This window comes from Taeniopygia guttata, chromosome 13 (assembly GCF_048771995.1).
Source record: "Taeniopygia guttata chromosome 13, bTaeGut7.mat, whole genome shotgun sequence".
In the NCBI taxonomy this organism is placed as follows: domain Eukaryota; kingdom Metazoa; phylum Chordata; class Aves; order Passeriformes; family Estrildidae; genus Taeniopygia; species Taeniopygia guttata.
Window position 1 is genome coordinate 15,458,985 of NC_133038.1, and position 14,306 is coordinate 15,473,290.

General features: G+C 51.5%; 1 protein-coding gene and 1 long non-coding RNA gene across 2 annotated transcripts; one reads left to right on the forward strand and one right to left on the reverse strand.

The window, feature by feature from the left end:
• Nucleotides 1–1,957: 1,957 nt before the first annotated feature.
• LOC140685016 (uncharacterized) lies at nucleotides 1,958–5,980 on the forward strand. The gene is made up of 2 exons (XR_012058121.1): nucleotides 1,958–2,039; nucleotides 2,791–5,980. It is a non-coding gene; the product is annotated as an uncharacterized lncRNA (long non-coding RNA).
• On the reverse strand, nucleotides 2,933–14,306 carry LOC100224886 (histidine--tRNA ligase, cytoplasmic). The gene is made up of 13 exons (XM_030283773.4): nucleotides 14,149–14,306; nucleotides 13,325–13,414; nucleotides 11,570–11,689; nucleotides 11,293–11,388; nucleotides 10,453–10,578; nucleotides 8,366–8,473; nucleotides 7,526–7,624; nucleotides 6,389–6,482; nucleotides 6,124–6,251; nucleotides 5,798–6,040; nucleotides 4,565–4,681; nucleotides 4,066–4,212; nucleotides 2,933–3,429 (listed from the first exon to the last, which is right to left on the reverse strand). Exons 1-13 carry the CDS (start codon nucleotides 14,224–14,226, stop codon nucleotides 3,370–3,372), a joined length of 1,506 nt encoding a protein of 501 aa, XP_030139633.2. The 5' UTR covers nucleotides 14,227–14,306; the 3' UTR covers nucleotides 2,933–3,369.

The window sequence follows — 14,306 nt, forward strand, 5'->3', positions numbered from 1 at the left end:
AGCTCTTTAGCCACTGGATCACCAGTGCCAACTGTCTGCTTTCCTTTGCTAATCCACAGGATTCCTTCTAGAGATGTGAAATTATATCAAGAGGTTATAGGTGTATTTTTACTGCTTTAAACTAAAATCTAAATAACCTCCATTGCAGCAGAATTGCTCTCTTATTAATTAGTTCCACCACCTAATAGGTATGATAAGTAAAGATTTGAGGTACATGCTAAAAAGCATCACAAGGAAACAAATAAATCTTAAGCTGTATAAATATATGGGGGGGAATGTTGCATCAGCATCAAACTTCCACTTCAGAAATATCTTTTGTCTTCATTTAAACCAGATAAGAATTACTGCCTGGTGTTATTACTTAGCATTTTAATTAGAGCACTATTTAATTTTAATTTTCTAAGTTGAAGGGTATGCAATATACTTCTATTCAGCAGTTTATGAAGATGAAGCTCCACTGGCCTTATTGTTAAGATAAAACAAAGACTATCACCTACATTTCTGCATGTTTAAGCATTTGCAAATAGTTAATCAGCCCACTGAGGCAATGTCTGAAATCACTGTTTGGTTTCATATTTTGTATTGTACTAGGTTTGTTCTTTTTTCTTTGGTTACTACCAGAGCCATCAAACAACAACAAAAAAACTGTTTCTTTTCATTTTAATGATGAAAGTAGATGCTTCATTACTAAAAAGGTTCAATTCATATTTACTATCTGTGCTCTCAGTTTTAACCCTGCTGGAAGCTTTTATTTCAGCGGCCCGATGCTGACATGCACAACCTTTTGAAAAGTGTAACTGCAAACAGAAATTGATATCTAAAAATGCAATTAAACATTTTAAATTAAAATATCAGCAAAGGTGTTTTTCAATGCTCTTCTTTACCCTTTTTATCATGCATTAAGGTTGAAAATACCTCCAAAATCATTGAGTCCAACCTGTGACCAATCACTACCTTGTCAACCAGACTGGAGCACTGAGTGCTGGGTCCAGTTGTTTTATGCACAATTCCAGATATGGTGATTTCACCCCTGCCCTGGACAGCCTGTTCCAGTGCTTATCCATCCTTTCCATTAAAAAATTCTTTCTGATGTCCTGAACCTCCCCTGGTGCAGCTTGAGGCCATTTCCTCATCGAGTCCCTTGTTCCCTGGGAGAAGAGTCTGATCTCCACCCTCCTCTCAGGGAGTTGAAGACAGCAAGAAGGTCCCGAGATCTCCTTTTCTCAAATCTGAGCCCCCCCCAGCTCCCTCAGCTGTTCCTCAGAGGTCTGGCTCTGCAGACCCTTCCCCAGCTCCATTCCTTTCTCTGGACATGCAACAGCCCCTCAAAGTCTTCCTTGTGACAGGCTCAGAACTGGACCCAGGACAGAGAGGAAGTCACTGGCCTGGTCCTGCTGGTCACACTACAGCAGGTACAGGCCAGGTGCCCTTGGCCTCCTGACCCTCTGGGGCACACTCTGTGTGAACACTCACTGTGAACCAGCACTCCCAGGGCCTTTCCAACAGGGTGGCTTTCCAGCCCTCTGCCCCGAGCCTGTGCCGCTCCAGTGCTCTGCCTTGCCTCACCTTTCAACCACTCCCTCACACTGCCTTATGTACCTTGTCCCTCCATTGATTCTGCCTCACCTGCCTTCTCCTCCCTACCCCTCCCTTGCCTTACAAAGCTCTCACTTGCCCTGTTCACCACCCCCTTCCCTTCATCAATGCCTTGATTTCCTTCCCTTGCCAGCCTGTTCCGTGTCTGGTTTCTCTGATCCTTCCCGGCCTCGCCCTCCGGCCCCACCGCCCCGTCCCGAGCGCCGCGGCCGCGCCCCACAGAGTCCAAGCCCCGCCCACCCGGACGGAGGCAGCGCCCGGCCCCGCCAATCCCGGCCCGCCTTTCTCCGCCTCGTCCAATCACAGCCGCCCTTTCAATCCGGCCTCCGTCCCGCCAAGCTCTGCCCGCTCAGCCCGGCCCGGCCCCTCAGCCCGGGCCCGCCCCGCCGTTCGCCTGAGGGGCTGCTCCGGGAGCCGGCGGAACCGTGGCCTCGCTGCGGCAGGTGCTTCTGGAGTCCGGGAAGGGCTGGCGGAGGCTCCTCGTTCGCGTTCGGGCTCTGGCTGGGAATTCTCCCGGGGGAAGGAGGGGACAGCGGGGACCGGGCGCCACCGGCTCCCGGAGCGGCGGAGGCAAAGCCTGAGGGGAGAGCTCAGGGAGATGAGCGAGGCGGGAACAGACGGGCCGAGATTGGCTGGGCTGGGCATGCTCTGTGGCTGTGATTGGCTGGGCTGGGCATGCTCTGTGGCTGTGATTGGCTGGGCTGGGCATGCCCTGTGGCTGTGATTGGCCGAGCCGGCATGGCCTGCGGCTGTGATTGGCCGAGCCGGGCCGCGATGGTGCCCGTGGCTCCCTCAGAACCTCCACGGAGCTCCCATGGGCGCACAGGGCAAGGGACGGATTGGCAAGGTCTGACAATGGAGGCCTTCCATATCCCTTCCTTGCCTTAATTTTCCTTCCCTTGCCTCGTTCTACCTTTTCCTAGCCCTTTCTTACCTTGCTTTCCCTGCTACTCCCGTCTTACACTTTCATGCACAGAAAAGATGTATTGTTCTTTATTCATGTCTTACCCTTGTTTAGGGACCCACAGGTTTAAAAACTGACTTGTTTTGGGGACATCAGGCAAAATGTGTGGCTCAGCAGGGAAGGGGTCTGGGGGGGACCCTGAGCCACCCCCGGTAGATGGGGGTTCTGTCACACCCTGATGGGGAGGTCGCTTGTGGAGGTGTGGGGGTTTGGCTCTGCACCTGTCACAGGGCCTGGCAGCACCAGGGCTATCCAGAGGGAGGAGGAAACGTTATGGCTGCAGAAACATCCACAATGACCTTTAAAGAACAGCTTCGGCTTAACGAGGCAGGTGAGCAAATCCCTGCCCCGAGCAGCAAGCAGAGACAGGAGTCACAGCAGGGGACAGACAGATTTATTATGTTTCTGGGAGCAGCGCCATTACATTTTGCTGGGGATAAGGTCAGCCCCTGCAGCCAGGGCAGAGAGATGGGCCGGGATGGTTATTCAAAGCGACGGGAACAAGAAGCTGCAGCCAAACCCCCGGGACTTGCTGCTCCATGGGTCGCTGTGGCAGACGTGTGGCCAGCATCTGCCATAGCCACTTCCACAACATCTTTCCCGCACCATTCTCAAGAGCCAGGGCATGGCACAGGAGTCAGTGCAGCCTCTTGGCTCCCACTGGGGAAGGAAGGGCTTAAGACAAGAATAAATACAGCTTTCAAAGTCACCCTCTCACTCCACCCACTGCTGCACAGTCTGGTGAAGGCATTTATGGAAGGAAATCTGTCAGCTGGAATCCAGCAAAGGAGTAGATGCATCTGAAGGGGTTAACACTGACTCGTTCGTATCCTGATCTCCTCCACCAGGTTCTCCCTGCGGACATTAACCTATACAGGGGAGCAAAAGGTTGCTTCAATACAACTCCAGCAGTTTGACAGGTCACCAGTCGTGGCCCTGTGTCTCAGGGGGTCACACCAAGGTGTCACCAGTCTCTCTACAGGGATTGAGTGGGCTGCAGCAGCCAGAGCTGAACCTGTAAGAGCAGGCACATGCCAGCAACCCCAATAAACCCTCTCCTACATAATGATTGTGACAAAGATGTTCTTCTCACACTTTCCTATTGGTTCCTAAGTTACTGATCTATGTAGTGATCTTAGCCAGTGGCCTGTGCACTGATTCCAGTGCTGCCTGTTTTGGGAATCTGTCCTGAGGGAACGGGCATGGAGCAGCCCTGCAGTTCAGGGTTAACCAACTTCTGTTCAGTCTCACTCATTCCAAGAGTGCCACTGAATCACCGCTCCATGCTCCAGGCTCCTGAACTGAGGAGTTCAGGGAGGCCACATTATAGGAAACTCCCCAGAGCTGGAAACAACAGCACTTCGTGACTCCAGGAAGCTGCATGGGGCAAGGAACTGGAACATGGGGTGTTACAGAACTTGCTGGAAACAGCACTGGGTCTGGAGGGCTGGTTTGAGCTGGGCTGAAAGGTCACATAGCCAACCCCACCATGCCACGGGCCATACCTCCTCCCTGGTTGCCACGATCCGCAGCTTGACGACTCCATCCTTGAGCTCCTGCTCACCCACAATGGCGACAAGAGGGATGCCTGTCTCCTCACAGTACTGCAGCTGATTCAGCAGCTTGGGGTTCTTCTTGTACAGCATCTCTGCCTGGGAGAAAGCCAGAGCACAAATCATCAAACTGGGATGTTTGACTGGACCCCTTCAACCAGGCACTGCTGGGCCAGTCTGGTCAGTGTGACGTTGTGTGGTGGGGACAGGATGGACTCCTGGAGAAGGCTGGGCACCAGGTTCAACAAGGCAATGCAGTTATAGGGCTAACCAAGTCCTGCTGCCCAGCCCTTCCTGGAGAGCCCATGATCTGGGACGCTGAGAAGAGGAAGGCTCCATTCAGGAAGGCAGTCTGCTCCCTGTAACTCCTTCCCAAAGCAAAGCCAGATCTGGTCCATTCCCAGACAGAGTGAACCAGGCAGCTCTTGACTTTGCCCTCACACAGTCATACCTTGATTCCAGCATCCCACAGTTCGGAGATGAGCTTCAATCGCTCTTCAAGGAGCTTCTTTTGGGCAGAGGCCACCAGCACCTGTGTCTCCGTTGTCCTGATCTTTTCCTCAGAGGCCTAGAGAGGGGACAGGACCCAGAAGATGCCACAGACATACCAAGACACCTGAGATCCTATGGGCAGGATGGGTCACACTCAGCTCCATCCATCTTTCACTGAAGAGGACTGGGCTCAGAGGGATCAACAGCCTTAACTCAACAGTCAGAGAGATCCCACAGATCCCATCCTAGAGCAGAATCAATTGTCCATGATGCATGCTTAACACAGCCTCCCTCCAATTTCTCCACACCCAAAGGCCTCCTAAACTGCTCCAAGCAGCTTAGAAGCAACACACCCAGGAGAAGGTGGACACAGGCAGCTGCCTGCTCTACAGCTGAGGTTCTAACTATGGGTTAAACAGCAGAAAGCTGAATGCTCCACCAGCCCCTGTGGCAGATGTTGGATACTCCATGTGGCATTTCCCTGCTGCCTTGCTGAAGGGAGAAACCTTTAAAAGGTCACCTGCAAAGGAACAAACCTGGCCAGGACTGGAGGTGGTGGGGGAGGAATTCAGTTTTTATTTAGAAATTCCAGTTGTGTCTGGCTGCCAAGAGAGAACTAACACCAGACTTCTGGGGGAGGGGAACATGTAGCCCATTTTGGGAGCTTACAAAAACCTATATAACATCCATTGGATGAAGAACAGTACAACTCTGATGAGAGGGAAGAGGAAAAAGATATCTGGGAAACCCCTAGAGGCACTGCAGTTCCTACCCTGTAACATGTGATACCTGCCTGGTCTCTGTAATGCCACAGGCAGGACAAACACATGTGTGAGGCTGCTGCCTAACTTGCAGAACAATGCTGCCTCACCAAGGAGGATGTGGGCTCATGTGGATGCCCAGTGCAGTGGGGAACACTAAGGTACCTGCCCAGGCTGAGGATTAAAGTGCCCCCACCAGCTGCAGCTGGAGAAGCCATGTCTGAGGGCTGTGGAAGAAGGGTCTTGTCTTCAGCCTCAGACACCATCTGCCAGGCCAGAGAATTGGAGGTTATATCCTGGTTCTGACTCGTGATGCAGAGCACAGCAGAGGCCTGGCTGGCTTCTCCAAAGGCTGGGGCAAGGAACACTCACTTCAGCATCTGCTGGAGTCTGGGATTAACCATGCTGAGCTGAGCACCAAAGGCACCTACCTCCAGTCTCTGTTCCAGGATGGAGAAGATGCGCTCGATGCCAATGCTGACCCCCACACAGGGCACCTTCCGGCCCTTGGGATCAAACATCCCCACCAGCCCGTCGTAGCGGCCGCCCCCGGCCACGCTGCCAACGCTGACCGGCTCCTCCACGTGCTCGTTCTCCTGCTGCAGCAGCACAGCCTCAAAGATCACCCCCGTGTAATAGTCCAGGCCCCGCGCCAGGCTCAGGTCGAAGGAGATCTGCAGGGCACAAGGGCGGCCCCATCACCGCCTGCTCGGGACCCGCCAGGGCAGCAGCCCCTCCTGCCCCCACACCTCCTCACCTTCCCCGTGATGCCAAACAGGGTCAGGTACTCAAACAGCAGCTTCATGTCCCCCAGCCCTTCCTTGGCCACCTTGTTCTGGGATAGCTGTGGGTCCTGCAGAAGCTGCTCGATCAGGTCCAGCCCACCTGTGGGGACCAGCCATGCCTCAGGTGTGCCAGGGCAGCAGCACCCGGCACGGTGGCCCCAGCCAGCCGGGTGTGTGCCCTGCACCTTCCATCCCCAGCCCAGAACCAGGCTAAGGGCACGACCCCGTGGTGCTCACCATGGAGCTGGACATACTCCCCGATGCGATCCGCAGCCTCGGGAGAGAGCCCCTTCTCTCCCACCATCTCACTCCTCACTTCTTCCCAGGGCACCTGTGAGGGGAGAGAAGAGCATATGCCACTGGACCAGGGACACAGGCTCCCCTCTGCATGGCAGAATCCCATCATCATGGTTAGAAAGTGCATGAGAGAAGCAGCAGCTCTCAGAGCACAGTCATGTATGCATAACTCCATTTCTTGTACCTCTGCACAGCCTGTTTCTATCTCAACCCTATAAAAATACCTGTAGTTAGATTTCTGGCCAGAATCAAGTATCAGCACTGTATAACCATCAAGTCTGAGACCCATCTTGCTGCTGTGGTTTCCCTGGTTAGGTACTTAGTCATAAATACCATTCAGGAAAGTGTTGCTGGTCATGGAATCACCTGGAAATGTGTGAGCTATTGGTTGGGTAATGGAAAAAATCCAATGTAAGCATAATATGCTGCCATTTTCCCACTGACCATGAGTCAGACAACCAGAGTATTGATCCCATCCAGCTGCACTGAGATAAATCACAAGGAAATGATCCCATCAGAAAGAATCCAAATGCTCTCTGCCCATTGCTTTTCCACACATACACAGCCCCAAACCCCAAACTCTGGACATGCCTCTGCAATGGATCTCTGTTAACAGTGCTGTGAGTGAGACCTCCTCCAGTTGCCTTCATTTGACTGCCTGATGAGCCCTCCACAGGAAAAGGCAGTTCACCCTTCAACAAAGAACCATGACCACATGTAAAGAGACACAAACTGCTGTTCTTAACATGCCCTAGCCTAATTTGGTGCAGGTTTTCATGAGCCTGTTCCATAAGCAGCAACACCTTGAGCAGGTGAAGATTTGAGATATTGAACCTCCTATGTGAAGAACCTTTTTCCCCTCCCACCTTTCCTTTTATCAGATCTCATGGGATAGTGGGTAACAAAACAGAGGATCCACTCTCCCGATGTGAATGCTGTGCCCTGCATGTATCCCCTCCCGGGAAAGGTGGGAACAAGGTGATGCTTATCAGCATTTTCCAGCCAATTCTCATGGACCATGGTTCATTCACTGAGACTCCAGCAGCAGCAGATACAGCCTGGGGCCCCAGCCCATACCTTATCCAGTTTGTCAACGCTGGAGCAGATGGTTCGGAATTTGCTGTCTGGGACCCCACAAACTGCAAACATTCCATCAAGGATGCGCCGGTCGTTAACCTGGGGAAAGGGAGCAGCACATCAGGAATTACAAACTCAAGCAGATGCTTCAGTCATGTCCCGCTTCATTCCCCTGTTTTAAGCATGGAAGCAAATACAGGAGACATCTGTCAAGGGTTTTTTTTTGCTATTTTGAATTTCTATTTTCCATTCTTGGGGAGCTGAGCTTCCTAGAGCAGACCAAATAGCACAACTGACATCTACCAAGCCTAGGAAGAGCCATCGCATTTCTTTCTACAGCCACAGACACCTCCACTCCATATTGGGAAGAAATTTTTTTTATTATAGAAGTGGTGAGGCACTGGCACAGGTTGTCCAGAGAAGCTATGACTGCCCCACTCCTGCAAGGGTTCAGGACCAGGCTGGACAGGGCTTGGAGCAACCTGGGATAGTGGAAGGTGATCCTGTCCATAGCAGGGTAATGGAAGTGGATTATATTTAAGGTTCCTTCCAACCCAGACCATTCTATCATTCTAGCTGGCTGCTGGTATTTTGCAAGGGACAGTGGCTAGTTCTGGGGAGAACACTGTCAGCTGCAGCCTCAGGAAAACTCCTGTCATTCTCAGCTCAAAGCAAACCCAAGTGGAGGCCCAATCTTTAACAAGGGGAAGCACATTTGCTTCCAGGCAGAGAGGAGGGACAAACTCTGGGCCAGGCCTTAGAGTGGGAGCAGGTGCTACTGTGAAAAACCACAGAGCAATGACCACTGCACAGTGGCACAGAGAAGCCACCCAGTCTCACCTTGATGACAAAGTCCCCGAGCTGCAGGTCACTCAGGATCTCGTGCACGATCTTCAGGCACTCGGCATCGGGAATCATCGGGTCAAACTGCCCAGCAATGTCAAAGTCCTGGGGGCAGAGGCAAGGCAGTGAGTGATTCAGCACCACAGCATAGCTGCAGAAAACCAGCTTCAACTGCTGGAAACAGGAGTTTGTATACAAAACCCAACAGAACTGGGATGTGAGGCACCACTAACCCTTACAGATTAAACCCAAAAGGGACAGGATGTGGGTTAGGACCTCTGCCATGGCAGGCAGCAGTGCTCTCATGTCCACTGCATTTCAGAGAGTTTGTACACTACAGTTGCTGTATGACACTCCGAAACAGAGATCCTCAAAAAACAACAAAAAGGAGGAACAGCAGTAAATAAATAGAACAAAGAAACCAGAAAAAGGAATAAAAGTTACTTCTCATTTGCTATGACTTAAATGCCAAATGTTTTGCCTTGATTCTTAGGATGCATTTTTAATACACATGCTAATCAAGTTAATGATTAAAGAAGGCAAAAGAAGCAAACCCAGAGTTTCAATTCCTAAGACAGAAAAAGCAATCACGAACCCTGAATGGTCCCCACCAGAGATCCCCAAATGAACTAGCACATAGAAGAACCAAAGCCCAACATCAAGATGCTTTAATAGGCTGGTATCCCATGATTGGAAACAACATCAGTGTTCAGAGAGAAATAAAACACAGAAGCAACAAGAGAGCCCTTCTTTGACTTGTCTCCAGTGTGGAGAGAAGCAAACACTGCTCCAGAGAGCGGTGAGAGTCCCCAAGGCTTCTTCAGCTCCTGTTTAGGAATCCCCAAATGCAAAGTATTCAGTGAGATTGTGGGTTCAAGAATAATTTTCATTATGTGGATATATTTCAACAGGGCTTCACCAAGGTCTCAAAATAAACTGGGGCATTGGAGGAAGAGATGGGATCATATAGTTAATTCCTCATCAGCTGAGTGCAAAAAGGGCTGATGCAATCCCTGGGAAAGTTGGGTGAGGAAGTACAGGAAGTGTACAGGAAGTCAGGAAAGTGCCGATATCGCTGTAAATGGCACAGATGAAATGTCACTGAAAAAAAAACAGGGGCTGGTGAATTATATTGAAGAAAAGCTGCAGGAAAAGGTCTTGGCTGAGAAAAGAATGAAAATATATCCAAGGTAACAAAGGTAACAGAGCTTGATTTATATGGTCTAAGGAGGGGAAGATTTCTCTAAACATTTCCCAAATGTTTAGCTGGGAAAGAATACATATCAAGGGATGATAGCTACTATTTTGAGAGCTGACCTCTTCAAATGAGAGGAAGGAAACAATCAGGTACAAATACATTTAGCCTGGATATTAGAAGACCATTTCTAGCTATCCTAGGAGTGAGATCTTGGAGTAGATGAGACAGGAGGTAATGACCCCAAGTCATCTGGAAACAGGAATCACCAAGCCAAAGCTGGAAGGTATTCCCAGGGGTTGTATAATGAAGTAGGAATATTCTCAAACAAAAGGAATTGTTTGCAATATGAGTCCCTGGGGACTGTGTCAGTAGAGCTGAGCAAAGCTGCTCCTTAGGGCTACCATGAGAGAGCCACGAAGGAAATTGCTTTGTTACTTGTTCTGTAATTTGGCCTCTGGGTTTTCCCTTCCTTTGAAATTAAATAAATGGAAGGGAAGTGCTGTATGCTACTGATTTGCCTGGTTGGTATGTCCTGCTAACACACTCAGAGCTGAACTGTTGCCAGATTTGGGATCAGAAGGAAATTCTTCCCCACCACCCATCCAGCAAGCACTGTGGGACAGAGCAAGGAGCTGCCCTCCCATGCAGTGCAAAGGAGGTGATACCTGGGGGCTCTATGACAAAGTTCCACACCACACCAGCACCGTGTCACACCTGCCACACCCACTCTCCCACTCTCCAGTTATTTTTCACACTCACAAAAACACACTGTGGAGATTAGTGGATCTTTCAGAGTTTTCCACAGGCACAGGGAAGGGTAACACAGGTGTTACTTTGACAGCCTACAGCCTGTCCCAGCAGGGTCCTTGCCCACAGCCAAACTCACACACTGGTAGAACTCGCGGTAGCGGCCCCTGGTCATGGCCGGGTTGTCCCTCCTGTACACCTTGGCAATGTGGTAGCGCTTGATGTTGGTGATCTTGTTCATGGCCAGATAGCGAGCAAAGGGCACCTGAGACAGAGTTAAGGATGGCAACAAGGAGGGATCATCCCCCCCCAGGTATCAGTCACAGGCAGTGCTGGGTCCTCACTGTCTCCCACCAGTGCCCTGGGGGCGAAGGACTGCTGAGGAACAGCTGGACTCATCACAGCTCCCCAAGGTCTCCACACGCTGCCTCCAAGTGTCCCTTCAGGCTTCTTCCAGCACCACCTTAGGCTGGATCTCAGTGTCATGTGGGCTGTGCACTGCAGCAGTCTGCTCTGGGAACCCTGCTTGGGAGAAACCACACTCAGTATTGATCTTCTGTACTTCCATACACATGGGGAGTGAAGCTGTGTCAGGGGAGGGTCAGGCTGGATATCAGGAAAAGGTTCTTCCCACAGAGGGTTGTTGGGCACAGGCACAGGCTCCCCAAGGAAGTGGTCATGGCACCAGACCTCAAAGAGCATTTGGAAAACACTCTCAGGCACTTGGAGTGTCCTGTGCAGGGTCATGAGCTGGACTTAATGATCCTTGGGGTCACTTCCACCTCAGGATATTCCATGATTCTTCACCAAACAGAAGCAATGCACAGTAAATAACTGAGCAAGGGTTCTGCACCCACTGAACCACACTGCCTGCTCATGCTCTCCTGGTCAGTTTGGGGTCCCTCCTCCCCCTCAGGACAGTAAGTCCTCCCAAAAGGAGGACTGCAAAGGCCCCCCAGCACCAGCTGTGGCAGGATACTGTCAGATCATAGCGTAGGGACAGCAGCTCTCCTCCCTGATCCTTCAGATCATAGATGAGCTTCGAGTCTTCACCGTATTTCCCTGTCAGTGTCTCCTACAACAAAACAACACACGAACAAATGGCATCTTCAGTGACAGGGGATCAGCCCTAGAGCACACAGAAAACAAGGAGAGAAAGGGAGAATGCCTAGGAAGGGAAGAAGGAAACTCAACCCTCAACACTTTGAGCTGCAGGATCCTCAGCAGCTGAGCCAACCTGCTGTGTCCTCACCCACCTTCAGCTCGAACACCGGCGTGTCGATGACTTCAGCCCCGTGGCGCTTGAAGCACGAGATGATGGCTTTGAAGGCCCTCTCACGGATGGCCATTTCCTTGGGGCCGAAATCCCGCGTGCCCTGGGATGAGGGAAGAAAAAGAGCAAAGGACACTTTGGGTTAGAGGCATGACAGGAGAAAGATGCCAGAGGCAATATGAAGAAGGTGCCATATTCCTAACAAAGCCAGAGAGACAGGTCCAGACACCAGATATTGGTAAACAGCACTAAAAACGTTGGAAAACATCAGGACACAGCTCAGACAGAGTCTGCCATGGTCTGCAGAGGAAAACCTAAGTCAGGAGTTTCACAGTACAGGAAACAAAGGAGATAAAACAGATCCAGCAGTCAGAGTTCAGTGCTTTTGAGCCTGACAGTGCAACTAGGACCTGTCCTCAGCTCTGATGCAGAACTATTAGCCAGATCCCCACCCAGTGAGCCACCCCAAAGGTGGAAACAGAGGACAGACATGCTCTAAAACTGTGCAACAACCATCAGCTCTGCAATTTCCAAACACAGAGAAAAATCATCTTTCAAAATGCAATGCTTGTGAAATGTCTGTCTACAATTCACAGGGCCATGCACCCTTTCCATTTCTTTGGTGTCAAGGACCACTGAATTATTTCAATTACCACCTTTATGCCCTCAGTAACATAAAAATCATTGTTATTAGCTAGATCTCCAACTTCTACTTTATAAACCCAGTTAGGCATGAGGAAGCACTCCCACCCACAGATCACTCAGATGGCCTTCAGCTGCCATTGACAAGCCTGAGATGGGCTGGAAACTCAACTGAGTTTCTCTGGCACTCAACAGGGCTGCAAACTCCCCTTCTCCACACTTTTAAACAGTGAAATACCCTTCCACTTTCCAGGCATCACACCACAATTACATTCAACAAAACATATCATAAAGGAAATGAACAAAGAGACAGTTCTGAGACTTTTAAATATTGGGAATAAATTATTCTCTGTCAGGTTGCCCAGAGAAGCTGGGAAGCCCCATCCCTGGCAGCATCCCAGACCAGGCTGGATGGGGCTTGGAGCAGCCTGGGATAGTGGAAGGTGTCTCAGCCCATGGCAGGGGGTGAAATGAGATGAGCTTTAAGGTCTTTCCAACCCAAACCACTCCATGTGTCTATAATTTCTTGTGTCAGTGGCATCACCACAGCCTAGTTTGTTTGTGAACAGATTCATAACTGTCTTCACACCACAGCATGGAAGCAGGTGGTCTCCGATGAAATATTCAGGTTACAAAGTATTTCAGCAGAAACTGCATTATGGACACTATTCTTAGGGGCCTGGAGGCTGAAAAACTACTTGTGAAGGCAGGATCTTTCCACAAGAGGACACAGAAATTCCAGCAGCTGGCCAGACCTGTTCAGTAAATGAGCCCCTCAGACTAAGGGCAGGTATGAACCCTATCACACTGGGCAGCTACAATAAAGCTTGATTAGAAGGGAAATTCCTGACCACACCAGCACTGGTTGGAATGTCACCAAGAAGCCTCTAAGGCAGTGAGTGTCTGAGTTGAATGCTGTCAGGAAATGTTTTCATCCCTCCCCTCCCTGTTTGCTGCTAAAAATGAAAGTGGAAACAGAAACGTGAACAAAGACAGGTGTGGCCACACTGGACTCTGGCTCACAGATATGTAGGGGCTGCTGGCTGTGTGTCTGGGGGAGGACATGCATACAGAGGGCATAGGAGACAGGAGTTACCTTCGGGGTCTTCAGCACAAACTTGTGTTTCCCCTCATCTGTCCCCAGCTGTGCCTTCATCTCGAGCAACTTTGCCACTTCCTTTGCAATCTGGGGATGGAGCAAGGAGGGAGCTGGGGATAAGACCACCCAGCAGGCCCAGCCCCCTGCCTTCCCCAGAACCTTCAACCACAGCATTCCCAGTTCACCTGGACTCCACAACCTCAGTACACCCACTATTCCCAGCTTCTCAGCAACCCGAGGGAGGCTCCCTGCTGCTCTCCAGCACTTCCCACTTTTCATCAAGCACCCCTATCTCAACAACGCAAACACCCCCACCATCCCCCGACTCCCACGACCTCCATTACCATCCACAGCTATCTCCCCATTCCTATCCCCAGCACCACCAGCTGTTACACGCACCAGCGGTTTCCAGCAGTTCCTCCCAAACATCCTCCCCTTCAATCTAACACTGCCATCACCGGCTCCCACCAGGAGTCTCCCCTGCACCCTCAGCCCTTCCACTTCCCAGCCCTGCACTCCCATCCTTTCCAACCCCTCTTTTCCCAAAGCCGCCAGCCCCAGCCCAGTAACCTGTACCCCAGTAACCTGTACACCAGTAACCTGTACACCAGTACCCCCAGTTCTCACCCACCGCCCGGCCCGGCCCGGCCCAGCCCCGGTGCCCCCCGCTCCCTCAAGCCCCTCTTGCCCATCCCAACACAGCCGGCGCCCCAGTTCTCATTCCCCGCCGCTCCCAGCCATACTGCTGCTCCGCAGCACCCCATTCCCGGGAACACCGGAACCCCAGCACCCCATTCCCGGGAACACCGGAGCCCCCGCACCTCCTCAGCATCGGCCTTGTCCTGTTTGAGCCTCCGCACGGTCTCCGCCTGGGCCCGCACCGCCGCCTCCTCCGCCATGGCGAGGCTGCGCCCGCGCCGCGCCTGCGCACCGCCCCGCCGCCCCCGCGCATGCGCAGTGCCGCCGCGGGGAAGTGAAA

Excerpts from the sequence above, each read along its gene's own strand:
- LOC100224886 (XM_030283773.4), bottom strand. The coding sequence starts at position 14,226 with ATGGCGGAGGAGGCGGCGGTGCGGGCCCAGGCGGAGACCGTGCGGAGG. Across the intron at positions 13,415-14,148 it reads ACAAGGCCGATGCTGAGGAG|ATTGCAAAGGAAGTGGCAAA; the intron begins GTGCGGGGGCTC and ends CTCCATCCCCAG. Across the intron at positions 10,579-11,292 it reads CCCTACGCTATGATCTGACA|GTGCCCTTTGCTCGCTATCT; the intron begins GTATCCTGCCAC and ends ACTCTGTCTCAG.